Below are 22,789 nucleotides of genomic sequence, written 5' to 3' on the forward strand. Positions count from 1 at the left end.
AAACAAGAGTCAAAGGCAAAGAGAAGTTAATAACTTGACTAAGGTCACACAGCCTGCTAGGGGTGCAATTGGGACCCAAACCCAGGCAATTTGGCTCCAGACCCTGCAAAGTAGGATACACTGGCAAAGCAGGTCTAGACCTCAAGTTTCCTGAAGGCAAGCCTGGGGTTTTTTTCTGTTACCATAAAATTGCGAACTAAATATGAGTAAATTCATTCCCCAGACCTGGAATTTCTGCTTGGAGTTATTGGAATTTATGTTCCAGCCATCCCACATCTCCCTTCCAAATAAAACATGGGTCCCTCACCTGAAAGGTGTGTCACTGATGTCTGTGAAGAAGTAGTCATTGGTCAGGAAAAGAACTCTCTTCTGAAAGAGAGAAAAGAAAAGGAGGTTTGCTGGAGAGAGAAGTGCCTGACCATGCCACTTACCTCCTCACCTAATGCCCTTGGCTTTCATTGTCTCTGTGCCACTTCCTTCACCTCTGACCCCTTTCCCTGACTGCCAGGGGCATGCCAGGGCCATGGTCACCTTGTTGACCACCAGGCCCAGCAGGCTGTAGCCTTGGGGCTGCCTGATTAAAGGACCAATGTCTACACCCTTGCTGTCCCACGAAGTGGCTGTTAGCCATTGTGAGGCTATTGTGTGCTTGAAATGTGCAACTGAGGGACTGAAGTTTTAAGTTTTAGTTGAGTTCATATAAATTTAGATAGCCAACATGGCTAATGGCTACTGTATTGAACAGTGCAGGTGTGGACAGCGATGCTAGGGTTCATACAGGACCAGCTGGTGCTAAAAGCTTCTGGAGCTCATTTGTGTATGACCCACCTACAACCTCCCCCTTTCTGGAATACAGTCGAGGGAGAGGGAGCATGATTCCCTCCACTAACCCCTTCCCAGGGCTACGTCACTCTTTTACAACTTCTTTTTCCTTTCAAAGTTGCCATCTTTTCAGTTTCAGTAGAATTGTGTAAGTTAGGGCATCAGGTAGTTCACACGGTGGTTCAGGGCCTGGGCTGGGCATCAGGCAGACCTGGATTTAGAGCCAGCTCGGCCACTTACAAGCTGTGTGCTCTTGGGTGAGCTGTTTCACTTCAATTCTAAGCTTCAGAATTCTCATTTGTAAATCAGGATTAATAATAGCACCCCATGCATAAGGCTGCCATGAGGTAGTGAGTGTGACTTTAATGGAGAGGGGTGGGTCCAGGGAAGAGCAGGATTTGCTCTGGGGTCTGAAGTCCTGTGGATTGTCCTGTCCATGAGAAGTTTATGCTGTTGGGAAAGCCACATGTTCTTATTCCCTTCACTTCTTTCTGGCTTTTAGAATAAGATGTCCGAAGGGGGTGCAGTGGAATTTGGGTGGCAAAAAAGTTTGTTTCTGGAAGAAACCAGCTTTAGATCAAACCTGAATGAACAGTTTTCCAGCACCAGCCTCATCCCCACAATGTTCCTGCCTCCACTGTCTCAGTCAGAGCCTCCCTCACAGTGGTGCTGGGGCAGTCGGGGGCCAGGAAGGGCTGTGGTGGCCTCAGGAGCCCGGTGTTCCAAGATGGGGCTGGCTTGAGGGTCAGAACTAGAGATTACCTTTAAAATTTTTCCTTTTTTAAACAGTGTGGAGGTTCCTCAAAAAACTAAAAATAGACCTACTTTATGACCCAGCAATAGCTCTGCTAGGAATTTACCCAAGGGATACAGGAGTACTGATGCATAGGGGCACTTGTACCCCAATGTTTATAGCAGCACTCTCAACAATAGCCAAATTATGGAAAGAGACTAAATGTCCATCAACTGATGAATGGATAAAAAAATTGTGGTTTATATACACAATGGAGTACTATGTGGCAATGAGAAAGAATGAAATATGGCCCTTTGTAGCAACATGGATGGAATTGGAGAGTGTGATGCTAAGTGAAATAGGCCATACAGAGAAAGATACCATGTGGTTTCACTCTTATGTGGATCCTGAGAAACTTAACAGAAACCCATGGGGGAGGGGAAGGAAAAAAAAAAAGAGGTTACAGTGGAAGAGAGCCAAAGCATAAGAGACTCTTAAAAACAGAACAAACTGAGGGTTGATGGGGGTTGGGAGGGAAGGGAGGGTGGGTGATGGGTATTGAGGAGGGCACCTTTTGGGATGAGCACTGGGTGTTGTATGGAAACCAATTTGACAATAAACTTCATATATTGAAAAAAAATAAAATTTTTCCTTTTTTGATTTTTTTAAATTTATTTTGAGAGAGACAGAGACAGTGCAAGTTGGGGCGGGGCACAGAGAGAGAGGGCGAGTGAGAATCCTAAGCATGCCTCATGCTGCCAGTGCAGAGCCCAATGCGGGGCTTGACCTTATGAAACCGCAAGATCATGACCTGGGCTGAAACCAAGAGTCGGACGTTTAACTGACTGAGCCACCCAGGGGCCCCTCCTTTTTTGATTTATTAAAGAAAAAGGCAAAATGTACAGATCTTAAGTGTATTCTTCCATTAGTTTTGATAAATATATATATACCCATGTAGTTACCTCCCCAGTCAAGATATGGAATGTTTGCATCTTCTAAAAATCTCTTTGCCTCCTTCCAGCCCATCCCCACCCCACCCCTCCAAGGGTGAACTCTGTTCTGAATTCTATCACTTTACATTAGGTTTGTCTGTCCTTGCAGTGTGTACCTTTTGTGCTTGGCTTCTTTTGCACAACATAACATCTTTAAGACCACCCGTGTTGTGTGTATCAGCAGTGTGTTTCCTTCTGTTGCTAAGTAGCGCTCCAGTGTGTGGGCATGCCAGCTTGCCTTTACATTCACCTATTGATGGACATCTGGAGTGTTTCCAGTGTGGGGCTATACTGAGCAGCTTTAGCTGCTCCAAATATTATTGACAAGTCTTCTTGTGGACATGTTTTTATTTTGCCTGATAAATACCTAGGAATGGAATTTCTGGGTGATATGCTAAAAGTGTTTGCCTTCATAAAAAACTGCCAAACAACCTTCCAAAGTTGTTTTTATTATACTTCCACTAGCAATATATGAGTTCCAATTTCTCTACATCTTTGCCAGGATGTGGTGTTATCTGTCCTTTAAATTCTAGCAGAAGGTATGGAATGGAATCTGACTGCAGCTTTAGTTTGCATTTCCTTGATGACTAAGGATGCATAGGGTCTGCTCAAGTATTTTGCCCATTTTTTATTGGGTTGTTAGTCTTTTTGTTAACAATCTGTACAAGTTCTTTATGCATTCTGGACACAGTCTGAGCCTTGCTTTTTCATTTTCTTTTTTTTTTTTTTAATTTTTTTTTCAACGTTTATTTATTTTTGGGACAGAGAGAGACAGAGCATGAACGGGGGAGGGGCAGAGAGAGAGAGGAAGACACAGAATCAGAAACAGGCTCCAGGCTCCGAGCCATCAGCCCAGAGCCTGACGCGGGGCTCGAACTCACGGAGCGCGAGATCGTGACCTGGCTGAAGTCGGACGCTTAACCGACTGCGCCACCCAGGCGCCCCGCTTTTTCATTTTCTTAATGGTGCCTTTTGATGAGCAGAACTTGTTGCTTTTGATGAAATACAATTTATCAAATCTTATTTTATGTTTCGTGTTCTTCATGTTTTATCTAAGAAATCTTTGGATAAGGGTGCCTGGGTGGTTCAGTCGGTCAAGCCTCCGACTCTTGGTTTTGGCTCAGGTCATGATCTCACAGTTCGTGAGACTAAGCCCCACACTGGGCTCTATGCTGACAGTGTGGAGCCTGCTTGGGATTTTCTCTCCCTCTCTCTCTGCTCTTCCCCCCACCCCCCACTCTCTCTCAAAGTAAATAAATAAACTTAAAAAAAAAAGAGAAACCTTTGGATAACTTCAGGTCGTAAAGATCTTCTATGTTTTTTTTTTTTTAATTTTTTTTTCAACGTTTATTTATTTTTGGGACAGAGAGAGACAGAGCATGAACGGGGGAGGGGCAGAGAGAGAGGGAGACACAGAATCGGAAACAGGCTCCAGGCTCTGAGCCATCAGCCCAGAGCCCGACGCGGGGCTCGAACTCACGGAGCGCCAGATCGTGACCTGGCTGAAGTCGGACGCTTAACCGACTGCGCCACCCAGGCGCCCGATCTTCTATGTTTTCTTATAGAAGACTAACACTTATTGCTTTTACATTGAGGTTATGATCCATCTCAAATTAATTTTTCTTTAAAAATTTTTTTTAAGTTTATTCATTTTGAGAGAGAGCAGGGGAGGAGCAGAGAGAGAGGGAGAGTGAGAATCTCAAGCAGGCTGTGCACTGCCAGAGTGGCTGGAGCCCGTCATGGGGCTCAAGTCCATGAACTGTGTGAGATCATGGCCTGACCTGAAATCAAGAATCCTACACTCAACTGACTGAGCCATGCAGGTGCCCCTCAAGTTAATTTTTTTTATGGTGTGAGATATGGCTCACTATTTATTTTTTTCATACATTTATTTAGTAGTTCCAGCACCATTTGTTAAAAAGACTTTCCTTTCTACATTGATTTGACAAGGTGGCTTTGTTGAAAATCAGTTGACAATATGTAAGTTTATTTTTGGATTCTCTATCCCTTCGTCTATTCTGGGTTCTTTTTGTTTGTTTGTTTGTTTGTTTGTTTGTTTAGAGAGCACAAGCAGGGGAGGGACAGAGAGAGGGAAAGAATCCCAAGCAGGATCTGTGCTGTCAGTGCAGAGCCCAGTGTGGGGCTCGATCTCATGAACCATGAGATCATGGCCTAAGCTGAGATCAAGAGTCACAGGAGCTTAACTGACTGAGCCACCCAGGTGCCCCTATTTTGTCTATTTTTATGTCAATACCACCCTGCTTGGCTACTATAGGTTTACAGTCAGTTTTGAAATCACATAGTACGAAACATCTAAATTTGTTCTTATTTTTCAAGGTCATTTTGGGCATTATTTAGGTCCTTTACATTTTCATATAGGTTTTAGAATCACCTTCTCCTGTTCACTTCTTATGCTATATCTAGAATAAGTCTGTTCAAATTTTGATTGGGATTGTATTGGATCTACTGGTCAGTCTGATGGATGGAGAATGGATGACTTAGCAATATTGACTAACAACCTGTAAACATGGTTATATCTTTTTATTAATTTAACTTTTTGACATTCTTTCTGCAACATTATGCAGTTTTGAGCGTAGAGGTCATATATGACTTTGTTAAATTTATTCGTAAGTTTTTTATGTTGTTTGATGCTATTGAAATTTGAAATTAAAAATAATTTATTTCCAATTGTTTGCTGATATATATAATGCAATTGATTTTTATAGTATTGATCTTGTGTTCTGTCAACTTGCTAAATTTATCTGTTAGTTCTAGTAGTTGTTTTGCAGATTCTTGGAATTTTCTGTGTAAACAATCATCTTGTCTATGAATAAAGACAGTTTTACTTCTTCCTTTGTAATTTTTGTGCCTTTTGTTTCCTTACCTATTGTAAGGATAGATCCTTGCAGGGTCCAGTGCAATGTTGAACAGAGGTGGTGAAAGCAGACATCTTTCCTTTGTTCACACTTTTTGGGAGAAAGTGTTTAATATTCCACCATTTAAAGTTAGCCTTTTCTTAAATTTTTTTCAACATTTTTTATTTATTCTTGGGACAGAGACAGAGCATGAACGGGGGAGGGGCAGAGAGAGAGAGGGAGACACAGAATCGGAAACAGGCTCCAGGCTCCGAGCCATCAGCCCAGAGCCTGACGCGGGGCTCGAACTCACGGACCGCGAGATCGTGACCTGGCTGAAGTCGGACGCTTAACTGACTGCGCCACCCAGGCGCCCCTAAAGTTAGCCTTTTCATAGATGCCTTTTACCAGATTGAAGAAGTTTCCTTTTGTTTCCAGTTAAATTTTGTCAAATGCTTTTTCAGCATCTATTGAGATGACCATATGGCGCTTTTCCCTTATGCTGTTAATGTAATGAATTATATTAATTGACTTTTTTGAATGTCAAACTAGCCTTATATTCTTGGGATAATTCCACTATGTGCTATCATTGCCATTTATCTTATACTTGGGTACATTATAAGCCCTACAATACAATTTCAAAACCTTTGCTTTAAATAGTTGTCTTTTTGAGGAGTTCAAAAAAGTCTCATATTAGTGCACACATTTACCATTTCCAGTGCTGTTCATTTCCTCATATAGATCTGAGTTTCCATCTGTGTCATTTTTCTTCAGCCTCAAGAACTTCCTTAAGCATTTCTTATAGGGCAGATCTGATGGTGATAAACTCTGTTCTCTTTTATAAGAAAATGTCTAAATACACATCGTTTGGAAGGATATTTTCTCCATACATAGAAATTTGGGTTGAGAGTTTTTTTTTCCTTTTGGCATTTAAAACATTTTATTTTATATTGTTTTTGATGAGAAGTCAGCCATAATTTTATTACTGCTTTCCTCTAGCTTCTTTTAAGACTGTCTTATATCTTTGATTTTCAGCTGGTATATTATGGTGAGCCTAGATGTGGTTTCTTTTTCTTTTTATCTGCTTGGGGGGTTGCTGAAAATTTTATATCTTCTGGGTGATGTTTTTCACCAAATTCAAGATATCTGGGGCATTCTTTTTTGCAAATACCTTTGTTCCATTTCTTCTCCCTTCTTCTGGGACTCTAAGGACATAATGCCAGACCATAGGTAACTGAGGGATAATTTTTTTTTCAAACATTTTTTCAAAATTTTCTTTGTTCTTCAGAATGGATAATTTCTATTTATCTGTCTTCAAATTCACTGTCCTTTTTTCCTCCAACTGCTGATAAGCCCATCCAGTAAAAATTTCATTTCAGATATTGTACTCATCAGTTTTAGAATTTCCACTTGGTTCTTGTGGTGGTTTTATATACTGTGTCAAATTAACTAAGCTGGATCTACATTTCCAGACTTACTTCCCTGAATGGTTCCAAGTTAGGGCTGGCCAAGAGAGAAGTTTGCATGAGATTTGTAAGGCAGAAGGGAAGTAGCAGCCATTTTACACGCTAAAGGTAAGTATAGCATATCGAGCACTTGCAGCTTGCTCTGATCTCTGGGCTTTCCCAACAGAAACTTTCCCCAGCTGCCACTGGATCTCCTCCTTCAGTTTTCCTGAGATCTGAGCCTGGTGACTGTGCAGCTCCACATGAATGGCATTAGCTCTTTCTTGCAGATTGCCCATATCCTTGAGATTAGAGGTAGTGAGAGACAGATGTGGGTTTTAGTTGTGCTTATGCTTCCTATTTTTCCTCATGGGTTTCAGTCTGTTCTTGTTCCCTCCCCTGCACCCCCCCCCCCACCATTTCATCCAGCTTTCCTTTCAAATCGCTAGTCCTACTGACCTATGATGACTTCAAACTCACCACTAGATGCAGAGACACCAGCCTTACAAACTTCTTTACCAGCAATAACAATCTCATAATGTTTAACCCCTGGCATAAAACCCTATATTCATATCACTTGTAGTGGACCTACTTTGATTAAACCCCAACCATTTCTCTGCTGAGACTCTCCATTTATTCACTCATTCTGACTGCCCTTTAATTCCTTGTGCAAATGTGTTATATCTGCTATAAAGTCCTTCTAATCCAATAGCTGGTCATCTCTGGGTCAGTTTCTAAGACTGCTTTTTCTTTTAACTATTTGTCACATTTTCCTTTTTCTTCATGCACCTGCTAATTTTTATGCTATACTGGCTATTGTAAAGAATAGGTTGGAGATACCTTGTCTTCCTCTGACAAGTGTTGATTTTTATTTTAATCAGCAGATAAATAATTAGCTGATCACCTTGAGCATGTGGAAGCTTGGATTTACATTTTTGTTAGGGTGGGTCTGTTTCAACTTTGTCGTTAGGTCTAGAGTGAATCTCTTGGTCTTGGGACATAGTTTTTGCTCCTAAAGCATAACTCTTCTGTGCTTTCAAAGAAAATCCTGAGGTATTTACCACGCCTCTTCACCTTGGTGTGACTTAGACTCCAAACTGTCTTCATTACCATAGGCAACAGTTGAAATCCTTGTTCTGATTTTCAACTCTTTCAACTGTTGCTTTCCCCTGGGTACTTAGAGTCTCCCCTGCGTATATGTACTTTAAGGTCAGTCAAGAATTTGAGAGTAGTTTGTTTACATATATTAGGGCCAGCCCACCTGTAGGATCCCTTATTTCTAGGGTATTTTCTTTCATTTCAATACACTCTGAGAGCCCAAGTTCTGTTAGTTGATACTTCAAGATGGTAAATATAGCTTTCTGCTTGAATTATAGCTATTTCATTTAAACAGACTGGGGCATCCCTTAAGAAAAAAAAACCACATAAATGTGTGTTTCACCCAGTGTAGTTCTCTTGATTCAAGGGTTGAAGCTTCTTCAACCCTTGCTTCTGCCTGCTTTTGGCCACTTTCGCATGTCCTTAAATGTTTGTTTTTTAATATTTTGTTCAAATTTATAATTGTTATATACTGAAGAATTAGTCTATTGCAAGCTGCTCCCTGATAACTAGAATCATAACTTTGAGATAATCTTTTAAGGCTGAGGCAAAAGGAAGAGAGGAGTGGTGCTGTCTCTGAACCTTGTTAACAGAAAGAAAGAACTGGAGAGGTTTGGAAAATATGAGTAAAGAGGTGTCAAAACAATCTCCTCCTTTAATATATTGCCTTCCTTTGCTGGAAAAAAAAGTGAATGAGTGAGTGTGTAACACACAGAGAGAATGAGAAAGTGCTACAGAGCTACCCCCCTGAATCCAGTGCATAGGGATTAGAAGGTACTGGAGGAATATGCGGCAAATCTGTCCTAACTGACTATGTCAGTTGCTGGTGTGTGTGTGTGTGTGTGTGTGTGTGTGTGTGTGTATACACACCATGCACCCATCAGCAGGGCTAACTTGGAAAAATCTAAAGGCTAGTAAATAACACTGTCTGTCTCTCTTCCTCTCCCACTGCTAATTATTTGTTCTAAACTATCAAACAAGATGAAAATGATAAAAAGCGTGCCGGATAAGATACTTCAGGATATTTTACCTGTTTTTTCTTTCTTTTTCTTTTTTTTTAAATAAAGTTTTAAGTTAAACTAATGAACTTCATTCCTTCCTTCCTTTTATTCTTTGAGAGTGTGTGTGTGAGTGGGGGAGAGAGAAAGAGAAAGGGAAAGAGAAAGAGAGAGAGAGAGAGAGAGAGAGAGAGAGAGAGAGACTCTTAAGCAGACTCTATGCTCAGTGAGGAGCCTGATGCAGGGCTTGATCCCATGATCATGACCTGAGCTGAAACCAAGAGTTGGACGCTCAACTGACTAAGCCACTTAGGTGTCCCTGTCTTTTCTTTTAAACATGTCTTAGGATATCTGCCCAGGATGCTACTGATGGTTTAGAAATTATGATACCTGTTACTGGTCCACATTTTGGGGAAAACAGACAGCTATCAAAATGGCCAATAGGAGGCCTACAAGCCAAAGCTGGACTCCTTTCAATTTGATATCTTAGATATTGGCCCAGATTGTGTTTTCAATATTTTTGGAATTAAATGCACATTAAAAAATACAAATTCTTAGTTGTTTCCTTTAGATGATACATGTAACTCTTCAGTTCCCAGAACCACAAATACTGAGGCTTGTCTCTATTACTCACATTTCTGAACACAGCCTATCTGACCCCATAGGTTTTTGAGTTTGTGAGCCCTGCTCTAAATCTTGCTGGGTTGCCATTACTGTCTTGTGAATGCCACCATACTTACCTGTCTGGTGTTTAGGAAAAAAGGTCTAAATTGATCCATGGGAAGTAAGGATACATGTAAAATCCCCTAGAGAAAACAACAAAACAAACTACACCTGCCAGAAGGATGGCTTGAATGATGACAGATATTCCCACAATGCTTTAAGAAAGCTTCCCTTGGCCTAGATATGAAGAGTGTTTCTAGTGAGGAACGAGTTTGTGAGGTGAGACACACCACTGAGCTGCGAAGGATGAGATAGAGTGGCAGGCGAGAAAACAATGGAACTGTCTGTGACTCTTAAAAAGAGAAGACACATTGGGCAGACAGAGCAATTGGTAGTGAAAAAAATGTAGCAACATCGCAGAGTGGCCTCATAATAGATCAGAGCAGCAGGAGGCTGGATACCACAGTAGTGACCACATAGCAAAATGTCCTACACACACAGTGCAGGTGTGATGGCTTCTGAGCATGGAAGTAAAGAGATGAAAGATTAGAGTTGAGTTATGATATAATGAGGTGGAGGGAGAGGAGAAGACAATTGAATTTTAAAGATGGAAACAGAATTCTAAAGAGACTCTTGGGAAGTCTTTAAGGCTGGAGAGTGAGTAGAGAATTCAGGGCTACTCCTACAAAAAAGCCTTAAACATTAGTGGTTAAGAGTGTGGGGTCTAGGGATGCCTAAGTGGCTCAGTTGGTTAAGCATCTGACTCTTGAAATCAGCTCAGGTCATGATCCCAGGGTTGTGGAATCAAGCTCCATGTTGGGCTCCAGTCTGGGTGCGGAGCCTGCTTAAGATTCTCTCTCTCAATCTCTCTCTCTCTCTCTCTCTCTCTCTCTCTCTCTCTCAGAAAAAAAAAATTGTGTGGTCTAGAATCAGACACATGAGGGCTTTGCAATTAATCATCTAGATGACTGGGCAAGTTTTTAGCCTCTCTAAATTTCCTCATCTATAAAATGGGGATAGGATAGTATATACTTCATAGGATTGTGAATGTTAAGTGAATACTTATAACATGCTTAGTCGAGTTTCAAATAAATATTAGCTACCACTATTATTATTAGTAGTAGTAGTAAGGCATGAACACCTATGTGCTATGAGATGTGCATTATATCATGATCATGATCTGCATCACCCTACTTCATGTTAAAGCACCCACATGTCTGGAAGCTTTTGTTAAATAGCACATTTGACCTGGATGGTTTATTATCAGCAATGAACACATTTCAAAGGGATGGGCAGAAATTTGAGGAGAAGTTCAGACTGTCTGGATCTGGTTAGAACTCTTGCTCAATTGGTGGCTTTGAGAAGTGTGAAGGCAGCATGAGAACATTGGGCACTGGGAGGAAAGAATAGAAGACACACTGTACCTACTTTGTAAGTCAGTCTGAATTAGATATAGTATAGCTATATTCCAATCTATCTGGGAGTTGCTGTCTGCCATGTGCATGTTAAAATTTTCATTATAGCTACCTGAAATGTTTTGGTTGGGCTGGGCTAAGGAAGAGCTCCTTCATGCCTGTAAGCAAGAGTCTGTTGGGATAAAGGTGGAGGTACATGGAAGAAACCTTTACTCTTTTGGATCAGGAGAAAGAGCTGCTATAACTGGTGACATCATTGATATTGTCCAGTCTGCCTAAAGGAGGCTCTTCTCAGTCAAGAGCTTATAAAAAGCAGGCAATTGCCACAGAAATCAGATACTGGTCCCAGTGAAATTCAGCCCATGTGTCTAAAGGGAATGCAATGAATTGCTTTTCTTTTCCAATGCTTTCTTGTTTGGCTTCCATGGAGGTTTGTGTTTGTGGAAGAACTTGGGTCTAATTGTTGCAGACAGATGCCTGTGTTCTTTTAGCTGAGGCAGATGGGCAACAAGAGGAGGAGGTGGGGGTGGTTGTGAGGGAGGAGGTGACATTTGTAAATATGTCAAGGGACAATGAAAATTCACCACAAATGCAGTGGAACCTTTTAAATGAGAAGATGAAATGATCTTTTATAAATGATGTGTAGATCTGGGAAGACAGCAATGGCATCAGTGAGTGTATTGATTCTTGACTATCTGTGGTTACAGTGGATGAAAATCAGCTCTAAGGAGTGGCAATTATTTTCAACCTCTTCCCATATAACACGATTTCAAGAGTTGCTAACAATTTATAAAATTAACTGTTGCTTTTCCCCTTTCCATAACAAACAACAAAAGAGCCAAATAGCAGGCAGCATCAGGAAGAAAAAAGCGTTGTAAATGCCTTGAGCTAAACCTACTGCTTCTCTTGGTAGTCTCCAAAGAACTGATCATTTTGTGGCCTGACGTTTCTCTGGGGTTGATGCACATTTTGGATATACTCTCTAGTCAAGCCCCATAGACTACAGCAAGCACTCAAGACTTAAGCTCTAATTAAGCTAGGTCAAAGTCCCTTGTCACCTCCCCAAATCTCAATCAACTGGGAAGCTACCTTCCTGGTACCAGACCCTGGTTCTTTCCTTCGAGCACCTTACCCCTTTGTCCAGTGGAACCTTCACGTCCATAGAGAGAGACCCTGTTTCCCCATTGATCATGGCTGTTCTCAGCTTCAAGAGGAAAGATAATGGTATTAGTTCCCTGGCTCACACTGGAGGGCGGAAGGCACTGAGCTTTATTGACCAGACTGGAGGTGATCCCTAGGAATAGTTTCAGTTCTTCCCTTTTTCCTTTAAGCAGAATACACAGGAGGGAACATAGATATGATTCTAGGTTCCACTCAGCTTATAGTTCCAGGCATTCACCGAGATAATGCTCCCAAGTACACTGATGTATGAGAGAACATAGTGCCATATTACTGAGACACAGTTTTTTCTGAATGAGCTATTGACCCCAAAAGTCAGAATGAAATACCACTGGAGCTCAGCCTCTGTGGTTTACAGACATGGCTCATTCAGCCTCAGCACCCCCTGGGATTCAGTAAGATACTGCTATGTTATTACAGCAGTAATACAGAACTGCCTCTGGTCTGGACTTGGAAAGCCTCCATGGGGAGGAACAGGGTGGTCTCAGAGCTCATGGCCCCACAGCTGGCCTGAGTACTGGCTGTAGAGCTACACCAGCTTCTATTTCTCCTGCTTTCCCCACTCACGGTTTCAGCTCGGTCTTCCCACTCCACTTCAGAGAGATCCACGCTGTTGTAGTTAGGTTTGGGTTTGAGTTTCTTCCCGTCTCTGTACTGGAGTGGGCAGGTCATGAAGAAAGACATGAGGTTAAAACATAAGGCCCTGCTATAAAGCCTTACAGATATATTCATAAAATCAAAGAATCTCAGTGATTCTTTAAAGGTTATCTGGGTCAACCTTCCAGCTGATGCAGCATTTCCCTTCCCAACATTTGTGACAGATGGTTTCACGGCCTCTGAGTATTTCCCATGATGAGGAGCTCCCTATTTTGTGAGTCAGCCTGTTTTGGTTTTGGACAGCTCTAAATCGTTAGAAAGCTCTTCCCCATACAGAGCTGAAATCTGGCTCCTTGTTACTTTTACCCATTGGTCTTATTCTTTCTCTGGAGCTGCACATAATGTTTTCCACCTGACAACTCTTAAGGTTTGGAAGGTGCTTGTTACTCCTGACTTCACTTCTATAAGCTAAACATTCTCAGGTTGTAGATCCCTCAGGTCCCTCTGAATATGCTCTACTTTGTCCACGTCATTCCCAAAATGAAGTGCCCAGGACGAAAGTCAATATTTTAGATGGGGTTCTGACCAGTGTAGTGTGGGTGTGACCTGTGTGGACCAAAATATCGTATGGCTTTGACTGCTGCCTCTGATTCTACTGGATTTTCAGGGCAGCTACACTGCCCTAATGGCCCAAATAGAGTTTTCAGTCAGTTAAGTGCCCTTGGCCTTCCTCACATGGTACACTGTTAAATTGCATCTTTTCAATATTATGCTTGAGCATTGAATATTTTGCAGAACTTTCCATGCATCCTAATATATTCGTCTTGTTAGTTTCAGCCCATTGTTTATAATACTGCCTGAATACTAATTTCCTCCCTTAATGTATTATCCACACCTTCCAGACTTGGTGTCATCTGATTTCTATGTTTTCATCTTGATTGAATTCTTGAATGGGACAAAGCCAAGGACAGGCAGATTCTACAGTGCCTAATAAAGACCTCCCTCCAGCTTGACATAGAGCCATTAATCAAGTCTTTGAATGTTGTTGTTTTTTGGCCCTGACTTCCATCTCTCCCTGCCACCCTCTCTCTGATACCAAGACAGATATTGTCAAGGTACCTGCTACTAGGTTGGCAGCACTTCCCAGGTTTAGTTTAATAATAGATCAAAAAAGGAAACAGGATGGTTTATTGTCAGGGTAAATTAAGAATTAATCAGAGGGTCTACTTTTAGCAGAATGGGGCCCTGAAGATGCTTAAAAGACTGAAGTCCCCTATCACTGTGTATCTTGCTTCTGCCAGTTTTTTCTTTTTTCAAGAAAGTGTCACCTTATTTCTGGGAGATTTGCATGATAATGGCCCCAGTAGTATTCTTTCATTCTTCTCTTTTTCTCTGCACCCATGCTTGGATGATGCTTCTGTTCTTGGCCTTGGTGAAGCTGTGCTTATAGCAAACAGCACTGCCCTGCCATATTTTACACCAGATCTGTTTCTTTTGAGTAAGGTGCAATACTCGTCATTCATTTCTATTTTCTAATTCCTGATGATACATGAAAGATCATCTTTAGCTCATTTTATTAAAACCACAGTTCTACTTTGTATAACTTGGAGCACAGACAGAGAGATTTCAGGCCAGAAGTATGGCTCTTGATCCACTTTCAGTTTATTACTAGGCAAATCCTCTATTATTTTTATTTTTTAAATTAACTGTTATTCTTCTTAATACCTACCACAAATTGATAGTGCTTTCCTTAGGAATCTCATCATGGTGGCTTTACATAATAATGTTTGTTATGTAATAATATTCTACATGCTATTTTTCTCTAATCGTTTCATTTGTTCAAGTCTATTTGTGTATACTCTATTTCCTTAATTAGATATAACCTTCTGTTTATAGTATTCTCAGAGTGTTATAAGGTCAGGCACCCAGTAGGTCCACAATATTAATTGATTGGTTGAAGTCTTATATTCATCTAGATTATATAGATGGTGACCAATGAGTTTCTGACCATTGCCCTTCAATTTTACAAGTCAGCTCCATGATTGACATATTATTTTTTTTTCCTAGTGAATCATCTTATTGCCACTGGGAATGCTCCCTATAGAACCCACTGGTAGAGGTCAGTGACCCATTATGGGTTCAGATGCTTGCCCAGTAGAGTCTGAATTGGGAAGACAACATGGCTTCCAGTGTGCCCTGATCTCTACTATGAACTTCTATATTTTGCCTTAAATAGCTCAGTCAGTTGCTTTATGGACACTCAGTATCTATCTGAACCAAATTGAAATGGAATTTGGCTTAGAATGATTTCTTCAAGTGGTACCTGGGGCAGATGAGCCCCTTAGTAAGTTCTCACAAAGATGCTCTGCTTGGTATTGTCTTCAGCTGCCATTTCAATTTAGTGCTAAGGTTCAATTTAGGGCTAAGGTTCCTGTAGGACTTAACTGCCTTCTTCCTACTTCCCTGAACAATCACACTGAAAGGTGTGGCCATTGTCATCAATAGCAGCCAAGTGCCCAGACCAGAGTCATCAGGGAGCCCCTAGTGCTGGAGGCAGAACTTTTAGATAGAATGATGCAACTTTTTTGGTCATCAGTTGTTCTGTTGAATGCATGTGAAAATGTTCCCAGCCCCATGCATCAGGATGGAGCGAGCTAGGAAGGAGGCAGGAGTGCTAAGGAACATATCATCCCAAGACAAACTCTGGGGAGCCTCAGCTTTACTGCCCCTCCCCCCCCCCACCTCTCATGAGACTCTTCCCTTGCCATTTTTATTGTTAACTCAATGTTCACACCCCCTTGAGGAGGGGGCAGTCCCTGGAGTTCTGCTGATACCACTGTAAGACTCCAAGAGGAGTGTGGAGCAACTGAGGCAGTGACAGGAATGTAAGTGGAAGCTTGTCCTTCAGGGAAAACTGCACATTTCATTATATGCTTTCTGGACTGTTCATTAATCAGTTCACCTATTTTTTTGTTTTGTCTTTCCTGCTAGATTACAAACAGTTTGAAGATGGAAACCATGACTTAAATTTTTTTTCTTATATTATCTATTGGGTTCTTAAATGGAGCCCAATGTATGTTCATTGTTTTAACTGATTTTATGAACTGTCCCCAAATCCCATATAGTCAAGATCCCAATGCAAGTAAGATCTGTACCTACCAGGGGTCGGAGGTCAGGATGTGAGAGAATGTAGCCATTGTTAGTGTTCAAAAAGGCATATCCATGCACTCCGAGCTGCCAAAACAACAGGGATTGAGGGGCGTCAGACCTGTTGTTTGGGCTGGAGAACTGGAGCTGGGTGAGGGTTGGATTGCAGGACTATTAAAGATGGCAGCTCACAGCAGTGAGTTTTTCAAATAAGAATATAACTGAGCCAGCGTCATGCTTCTAGCCATTGAGTCTAAATTCCTTTCTAAGTTTTAGTGTTTGTAGCAGCCACAATAATGCATATGATTACTCAGCCTCTTCCCCATCACATGTTCTATCTAGGTGCTTTGATGATTTAATCTCATTTGTTCCCCAAACAGGACTGCATGGCATGGAGGAGCAGATTGAAAACTGAGGCACCAGGAAGGGAAAGAACTTTCTGAAGCCCACAGAGCAAGTCAGAGCTGGTGGTGACACAGGGTCCCAGAAATCCAAACCACTGCCACCAGGCTCAGTGCCTGTACTTCTCTGTGGGGTGGGATTGAGGGGCCCCATCCCAACTCTGGGCTTGGCTGCAATGCCTGCAAAAAGACTCCTGAGCCTGGTAGCACAGCTCCCAGGGAGCCTGTGACCCCCCACTCAGGCATCTGATCCAGGCTCACCTTGTACCGGGGTGCCAGTTTCATCAGCTCTCTCAGGGCCACATCAGAGCCCACCACACCCAGAAGAATGCCATGGGATCGCTGGAAAGAAAAATACCTGGTTCAGGGGAAGGCCAGGCTTCCCTGTGCACAGGGCTGGACTGGACCCTTGGCCTTCCCAGAACCTGGAAGATATAAGCCACTTCCTTATATGACCCTTCCTCTGCAGTTGGATTTTAGGCTGAGCTCTCTGGAATAAAAATCTAGAACCTACCGGAAGAGGCCCCAGGAGAAATCTCAGCTCCAGGGAAGATTAATTTCCAGTATTAATATTTAAATCATAATATTTAAAAGAAATACAAAGTTGAATAAAATATTAATTTTCATAGCAGAGGCTGAGTATCAGAATCTGAAGGACCATAATCTATGGATGCTCTGAACACACAAGGCCTATAAGGAAACATTTTCTGACCAGAGGATGGAAGTTCTAGAAAGTCCTTTACCAGAGGCCTTTACAAATTAGAGGCTGTCCAAACTGGTAGGCTAAGTGTTGTTTTGCCAGAAAGTTGGCAGGTGACTTTTCTAGCCTTATATCCTCAGGACAGTGGTCCCACGTGCAGAGAAATAAGACAACCCCAAAATGACTAAGCAGAATCAAGGGGTGAGTTTGGGAAGTATGGACCCCACTCCACCTCCCACCCTCACTCACCTCCCAACCAAGAGATTCTGATATAAATGGTTGGGCATAGGGCTTGGAATCTGAATATAAAACCCTTCTGAGGTGGTTCTGATGCCCATCCAATCAAGAACCATTGGTCTAATGATGCCAGCCAGGGACCCCAACTTTTAAAATCTTCTAGAACTTCTCAGAGAGCAGCCACTCACCGTTTCATTCTTCTTGCTGAAGACTGGCATGGCCACAGTGGTGAGGAGCATCAAGCTCTGTGCCTGTGTAGTGAATAACTGCCAGGGAGGAAAAAGCAAAGGACAGAGATCTCAGAGTCCATAGTGTGGAGGACCCACAGTCACCAATGTCAACTATCGCTGAAGTGTCACCTTCCAACAGGAAGACGAAACCACAAGTGAGGTTCCCCTTCTCTGCAAAAGGACAGCTGGCAGAAATGCTGAAGGAGAGAGGTGGGCTGGAAAGGGGACCAGGCCAGTGTCTCTTAGCAACGATAGTCTTAAACCAGGACAAGTGTCAAAACTCCAGAGCCCACAACCCAGCTCCCAAACATGCTCATGAAGTACTCTTGTCTTGGCCATGCCAACGATGAGCATGAGCCATGGAAGGGGCACATCACACACATGCCCAGAAATCTCTGCTATGGATCCAAATGACAGCCCAGGGCAGTTAAGAGGGAGAAGGACATTGACACAGAGCCACCCACAAACACAAGCACATGCATGAGGAAGCATAGCTCAAGGGCAGGCATAGTTGTAGCTGACCTCAGGGTCACTCCCAACACACATGGGACAGACCCACAACCTCTTCGTCACTCAGAACACCAGAGCCACATCATTCCACACCTCCCAAATGGCCCTCCTCCCTGACTGCCTCATCTCATTGTGCAGCCTCCTTCAGCCTCCTTGGAAGGGGGTCTGCACAAGCACCCCATGAAGCACCACTTCTTATCATGAAGATAGGTCCTCACAGGTGGCATGCACAGGTATGTTTAATATGTGTGATCTTCATCAGGATCAACCAAAGGAGGGTGCTGAGCCATGGAAGTCTATAGTATACTTTCTTGGAGAATGAATAACTTTTAAAAAATTGAATATATTTGACATATAATATTGTGTAAACTTATGGTGTTGCTTTGATACATTTACATATTGTCACATGATTGCCATTGCAGTGATGTTATTTACATTACATAATTATAGTAAGATATTGTCTATATTCATTATACTATGCATAGATCATTAACCATCAAGTCTCTTCCCCTTCCTCATCTGATTTTTCACTTCAGAGTTTGGAAGTAAGGTTTTCTGAAAGTGAGTAGTTTCAGTTAACTAATGTTTTAGTAGCTACTGGAACCGGGAGGACCCTGGGGTTGACCAAGGGGATGCAAGAAGCAGCCTGGGTCCCTGATGACCAAGAAGCTCCTCATCAGCTCTGGGATGCCACCTCTAAAGTTCTTTTACATGAGAGAGAAGTACACTTTTCTCTTATTTAAGCCACTATGTTCAGGTCTCTCTCAATCCCAGTCTGAGACTACCACTGAAGCAGATGGCTATGTATGTGATATGATTTGAAAAGTGCCAGGAAGGTCCCTCTTGCCCCCACACATCTCATCTACTTTGGCTATCTATTCCTTTGTGTAAATCACTGCAACCCACAGGCAGTCTCTGAAAGTGCAGGAAGGGGAGCACCTGATGAAGCCATAGTATCTTGAATTACTGGTTGGCTACCTTTCTTCCTGAAACAGGTAGGAGAGAAGAACAATGAGGAGGTGAGGACAATGGGAAGAAGTGGCACAAGTCTGGAGAAAAAGGGTTCTATCCATGGAGAATAGCCTTGGGCATGTCTGCTCACAGGGTTTCTGGGCCTCTGGGGGTGGCATACAATGGGTCTTCTAGTGGGCTGAAGGTATTCACCCCTTCACGCCATCTCCTGAGGAGGTGCTCTGCTCACCCCTCTCCTGACCCAGGAAGTTACCTATTACTCCCTGGGGCCCCTAACTCTGGAGCAGGGTCAGGCCCCCACCTTGCTGTCCATGTAGGCTTCTGTCCAGGTGATGTCATGGTCATGGTTGATGACCATGGGGCGGCTGAGCACGTGCAGGTACTCCATCACGTTCTCCTGTGCATCTGCCAGTGTGGAGATCTGTGTATAGTAGCCTGGCAGAGGAAAGGGTTGTGTGGTTGTGAAAAGCTGGGGGTTCAACTTGGAATCACTCTGCAGGGCCCACAAATGCTCCCCCAGCTGCTCTCAGCTTACAGGTTGGGCTCTCACTGGGAGCTGCCCTGGGCCACAGGGAACTACTTCCCCCAAGGTTGTGTCCTTTCCCGCGGGCAGCTGGAGGCCAGTGGTGCTGCCTTAATCTGGGAGAACTGTGGGGGGACCTCTCAGTCCAGAAATGCCACAGGAGCAGCAGGGGCCTTGTGGCTCTTTTACCCTCTCATGATTATGCCCTCCTCACTTCCTTACAGGGTCATCTCCCAAGAGCACCCCCTCCTGCAGGCAGCTCTGTATTGGGGTCCAGTCTAAGACAGTAGCTTGGTGTCCCCTAACCCCCCTATCTCTGACTACTGTCCTTCCTTGTTTACAGGGAGGGGTGCAATAGACTTTTGGTTGTAGCCACAGTGATATTTAAAAGAGCAAATGACTTATAAGGCTCTGAATGCCTTAGTACATGTTTACCTGTCTGGTCTCATTGTGCATCACTTCCCACAAAACATTCATTCCACCCTCCAAAAAGTGAAACTGCTTTCCATTCCCATCATGCTCTTATCTCAGACCCTTTGAACATGATCTTCACTCTCTCTGGAACACTCTTTAATGCTCTCTATGTTGGCTGACTCCTACCGTTCTCTATATCTCAGCATAGACACTTCTTCCTTTAGGAAGCCATCCCTGCCACCTCCAAATGGGGGAAGTGGCTCTCCCATCACTCTCCCAGCCCCTGTAAGGTCTGTGCCCCTCTGCCCTTACAGTTTATATCACCACTGATGGCTGATTTGTCTGTTTGCTCTGCTGGACAGCAACAAGAGCAAGACTGAGTCCATCCTGACCACAATTTGGAAACTTTGCCAGGCATGACAGTACATTCTCAATAAACTTTGGTCGAATCAATAGGGACCAAGTTGGCATTGCACAGCCCAGATCTTTGGCTCTGGCCAGAGACAGATGAGGACTGCACCCAAAACATTATTCTAAAGAAAATTATGACCCTCTGCTTTGTCTAGAAGCAGAACCAGAGTAAATGGACTTAATTTGCAACAGAGGAATGGAGGCTAGACATCAGAAAGAACTGACATTTAAACTGTAGGTCTCACCCCTGCATCACTCTGTATTATGATTCATACAGGCTTTATTTGAAGAGAGAATTTTCTCTTCTGCAAACACTGGACAGATGACCTCTCAGTTTCATTTCAGTGACTTTATAAGTTAGAGTCCTGCAGGGTAATCATGTATTTACTCAAGGTTTCCGGAGGCAATCTACATTTTGTCTAGATTTTTCCAAGTTAGAAGGAGGGGCAGATACTGTTATCTTGACACAGTACCTCTGTAAGGCCCCAATACAGGAGCCATGGCTTAGAACCTCCGATGACTGGGTGCAGGCTGCAAGCAGCTCTGCTCACACACCACCTACCTTTGTTGTTGCATGCAATCCACTTCATGCGGTCAGCAAAAGTCACTTCTCTTCCAATCAGATAAGTGAAAACTCGAACCTAATCCACAAGACACAGATGCACTCAGCAGACATAGATCCTGGCCATAAGTAGTGTTAATATTATTTATGTGAGTCTTGGATGTCAGGTCAAGCATTTTGCTGACTTTGAATTCTCCACTCTCATCCTTTTGACCAGAAAGGACCCTGAGGCCTAGGCAGCAATGGGACTTGCCAGGACCATGGTAATGTGAGCCAGGTATAGCGTGGAGGGTCACAGCCTGACAGTTTTCATCTGAACACCACATCTGGTCTCTCACCCAGAACACTCTCTCACATGAGTCCTCTGTGCCTAGGGTCACCATAATTTTGGAACACCAATCTGGGACATTTACCAATGTGTCTAATGGAGCAGGACATTTGAACTCAGGGCAGGCCTGGTTTTTCTGGGCACCACTGGTTATCCTATGCAGGCAGTAAGAGAACGCTTCCCTTGGCCCCTTCCCCTGCCCCCTTGACTTCCACCAGAAGGGTAACCTTGCGGTCAGGCCAGTTGTACTTCTCAAATACTGGCTCATAGTCTTCCACAGCCCCATCGGTGATTAGCATGATGGCCTGGTTGCAGAGGCTTCCTTGCCGGGCCTCTTGGAACTGTGTGGGGAAAGGACAGGTAACATGACTACAGCCCAACTGTCCCCCCCACACCTCCACCCCGTCTCCTAACCCTTTACTCTCCTGGAGCTTCACCAGGTGTCGGTACCTGCTTCAGGATCTGGAAGGCTTCAGTCAAGGCTTGGTTCACGACCCCCACACCCTTGACCATCAGCTCATCTACAAGCTGTTTGAAATGCTATCATGGGTAAGAAATTAGAGGAGAGTCAGTGGAATGATGGCCAAGGAACCTTCATCTGTGGTCTTAATTTCAGAGGCTGTTTAGAGCTATTTGCCCAGAACATGACTACAGGATCCATCTCTTCATGATCCAGCTAATTTCATGGCTGGACCCCACAACAGATGTTTCTTAAATGCCCCCAAGATAAACAGAAAGACTGCAAGTGGCTAGGTGCAAACACATCCCCACTACTGGAAGGAAATGCCAAGTGTGAGCCCATCCAGAGCAGGGAGGACAGTCCAGGCAGACCTGCTGGGAACCAATGCCCAGATCCCCAGCATCCTCAGCACCCAGACCTACATATCCCAATGGTGAGCATTTCACAGAAGAAACCATGGAGGCCGCCAGGGGCTCCAGTGTCCAACCCGAGGCTGGGATTCAAGAAGAAGCCAAACTCAAATTCTCCAGTCACAGAAAGAAGGATCTGTGACCTGCAAACTTTTCCTTTCAAAAAAGTTACCACATCCTCTCCTCCTTGGCCTTTGAGAAAGACTCAATCCAATGGGTTTGAACTTCTCTTCCTTTTGGGGAAGCTCTTCATGAGGACTGATACAGTGGAAAGACCCACAGAGGAGGCAAAGAGGGAAACTGAGTCATGGATAATCCACAGAGTGAAAAAGCAGTTCTGAATAAGTGAGATTTCCTTTGGATGGGAGGTCTCTCTTTGCTCACTATTCTGATAAGCAGGCAGCATATTTATGAGGCGATTTCTTGGGGGTATTTACATGGGTAACTGCTTTTCCCTCTTTCCAAGTGCAATGGGAATAAGTAAAGGGGGCCGTCAGGAAGTCTGTTCAGGTGACTGCCCACCATCCTAATCAAGCAAGGGTTCAGAAGCATCAGGCACTCACCTATGGTGGACACTCACCTCGCGATTGTCCCGATCTGCCTGGACAAGGATCCCTTTAAAACAAGGCTCGAGGTAATGGATGTAGTCACTGTACTGGAGTTGCAGAGGGCAGAGGGGACAGAACA

General features: G+C 43.4%; 1 protein-coding gene across 10 annotated transcripts in view; it reads right to left on the reverse strand.

Annotated features, from left to right (window-relative positions):
* Positions 1–22,789, reverse strand: part of CACNA2D4 (calcium voltage-gated channel auxiliary subunit alpha2delta 4) — a 114,273-nt gene that overhangs the window by 63,949 nt on the left and 27,535 nt on the right. For 8 of the 10 annotated variants that reach the window (XR_005786804.1, XM_040462932.1, XM_040462930.1 and 5 more), the window contains exons 9-19: positions 22,683–22,757; positions 21,683–21,772; positions 21,460–21,573; positions 20,905–20,983; positions 19,296–19,429; positions 17,471–17,548; positions 16,607–16,687; positions 15,957–16,031; positions 12,768–12,854; positions 12,154–12,225; positions 308–369 (exon numbers count right to left, since the gene is read on the reverse strand). Coding sequence is in view for 9 of the 10 variants with exons in the window: in XM_040462932.1 (XP_040318866.1) it covers positions 308–369; positions 12,154–12,225; positions 12,768–12,854; positions 15,957–16,031; positions 16,607–16,687; positions 17,471–17,548; positions 19,296–19,429; positions 20,905–20,983; positions 21,460–21,573; positions 21,683–21,772; positions 22,683–22,757 (947 nt within the window). In the remaining variant the exon portion in view is untranslated. The remainder of the gene's footprint in view (positions 1–307; positions 370–12,153; positions 12,226–12,767; positions 12,855–15,956; positions 16,032–16,606; positions 16,688–17,470; positions 17,549–19,295; positions 19,430–20,904; positions 20,984–21,459; positions 21,574–21,682; positions 21,773–22,682; positions 22,758–22,789) is intronic. The other 2 variants (XM_040462931.1, XM_040462933.1) reach the window with 2 other exon arrangements.

The sequence above is a fragment of the Herpailurus yagouaroundi genome, unplaced genomic scaffold, assembly GCF_014898765.1.
Source record: "Herpailurus yagouaroundi ecotype Mexico unplaced genomic scaffold, PumYag 355, whole genome shotgun sequence".
NCBI classification, from domain to species: domain Eukaryota; kingdom Metazoa; phylum Chordata; class Mammalia; order Carnivora; family Felidae; genus Herpailurus; species Herpailurus yagouaroundi.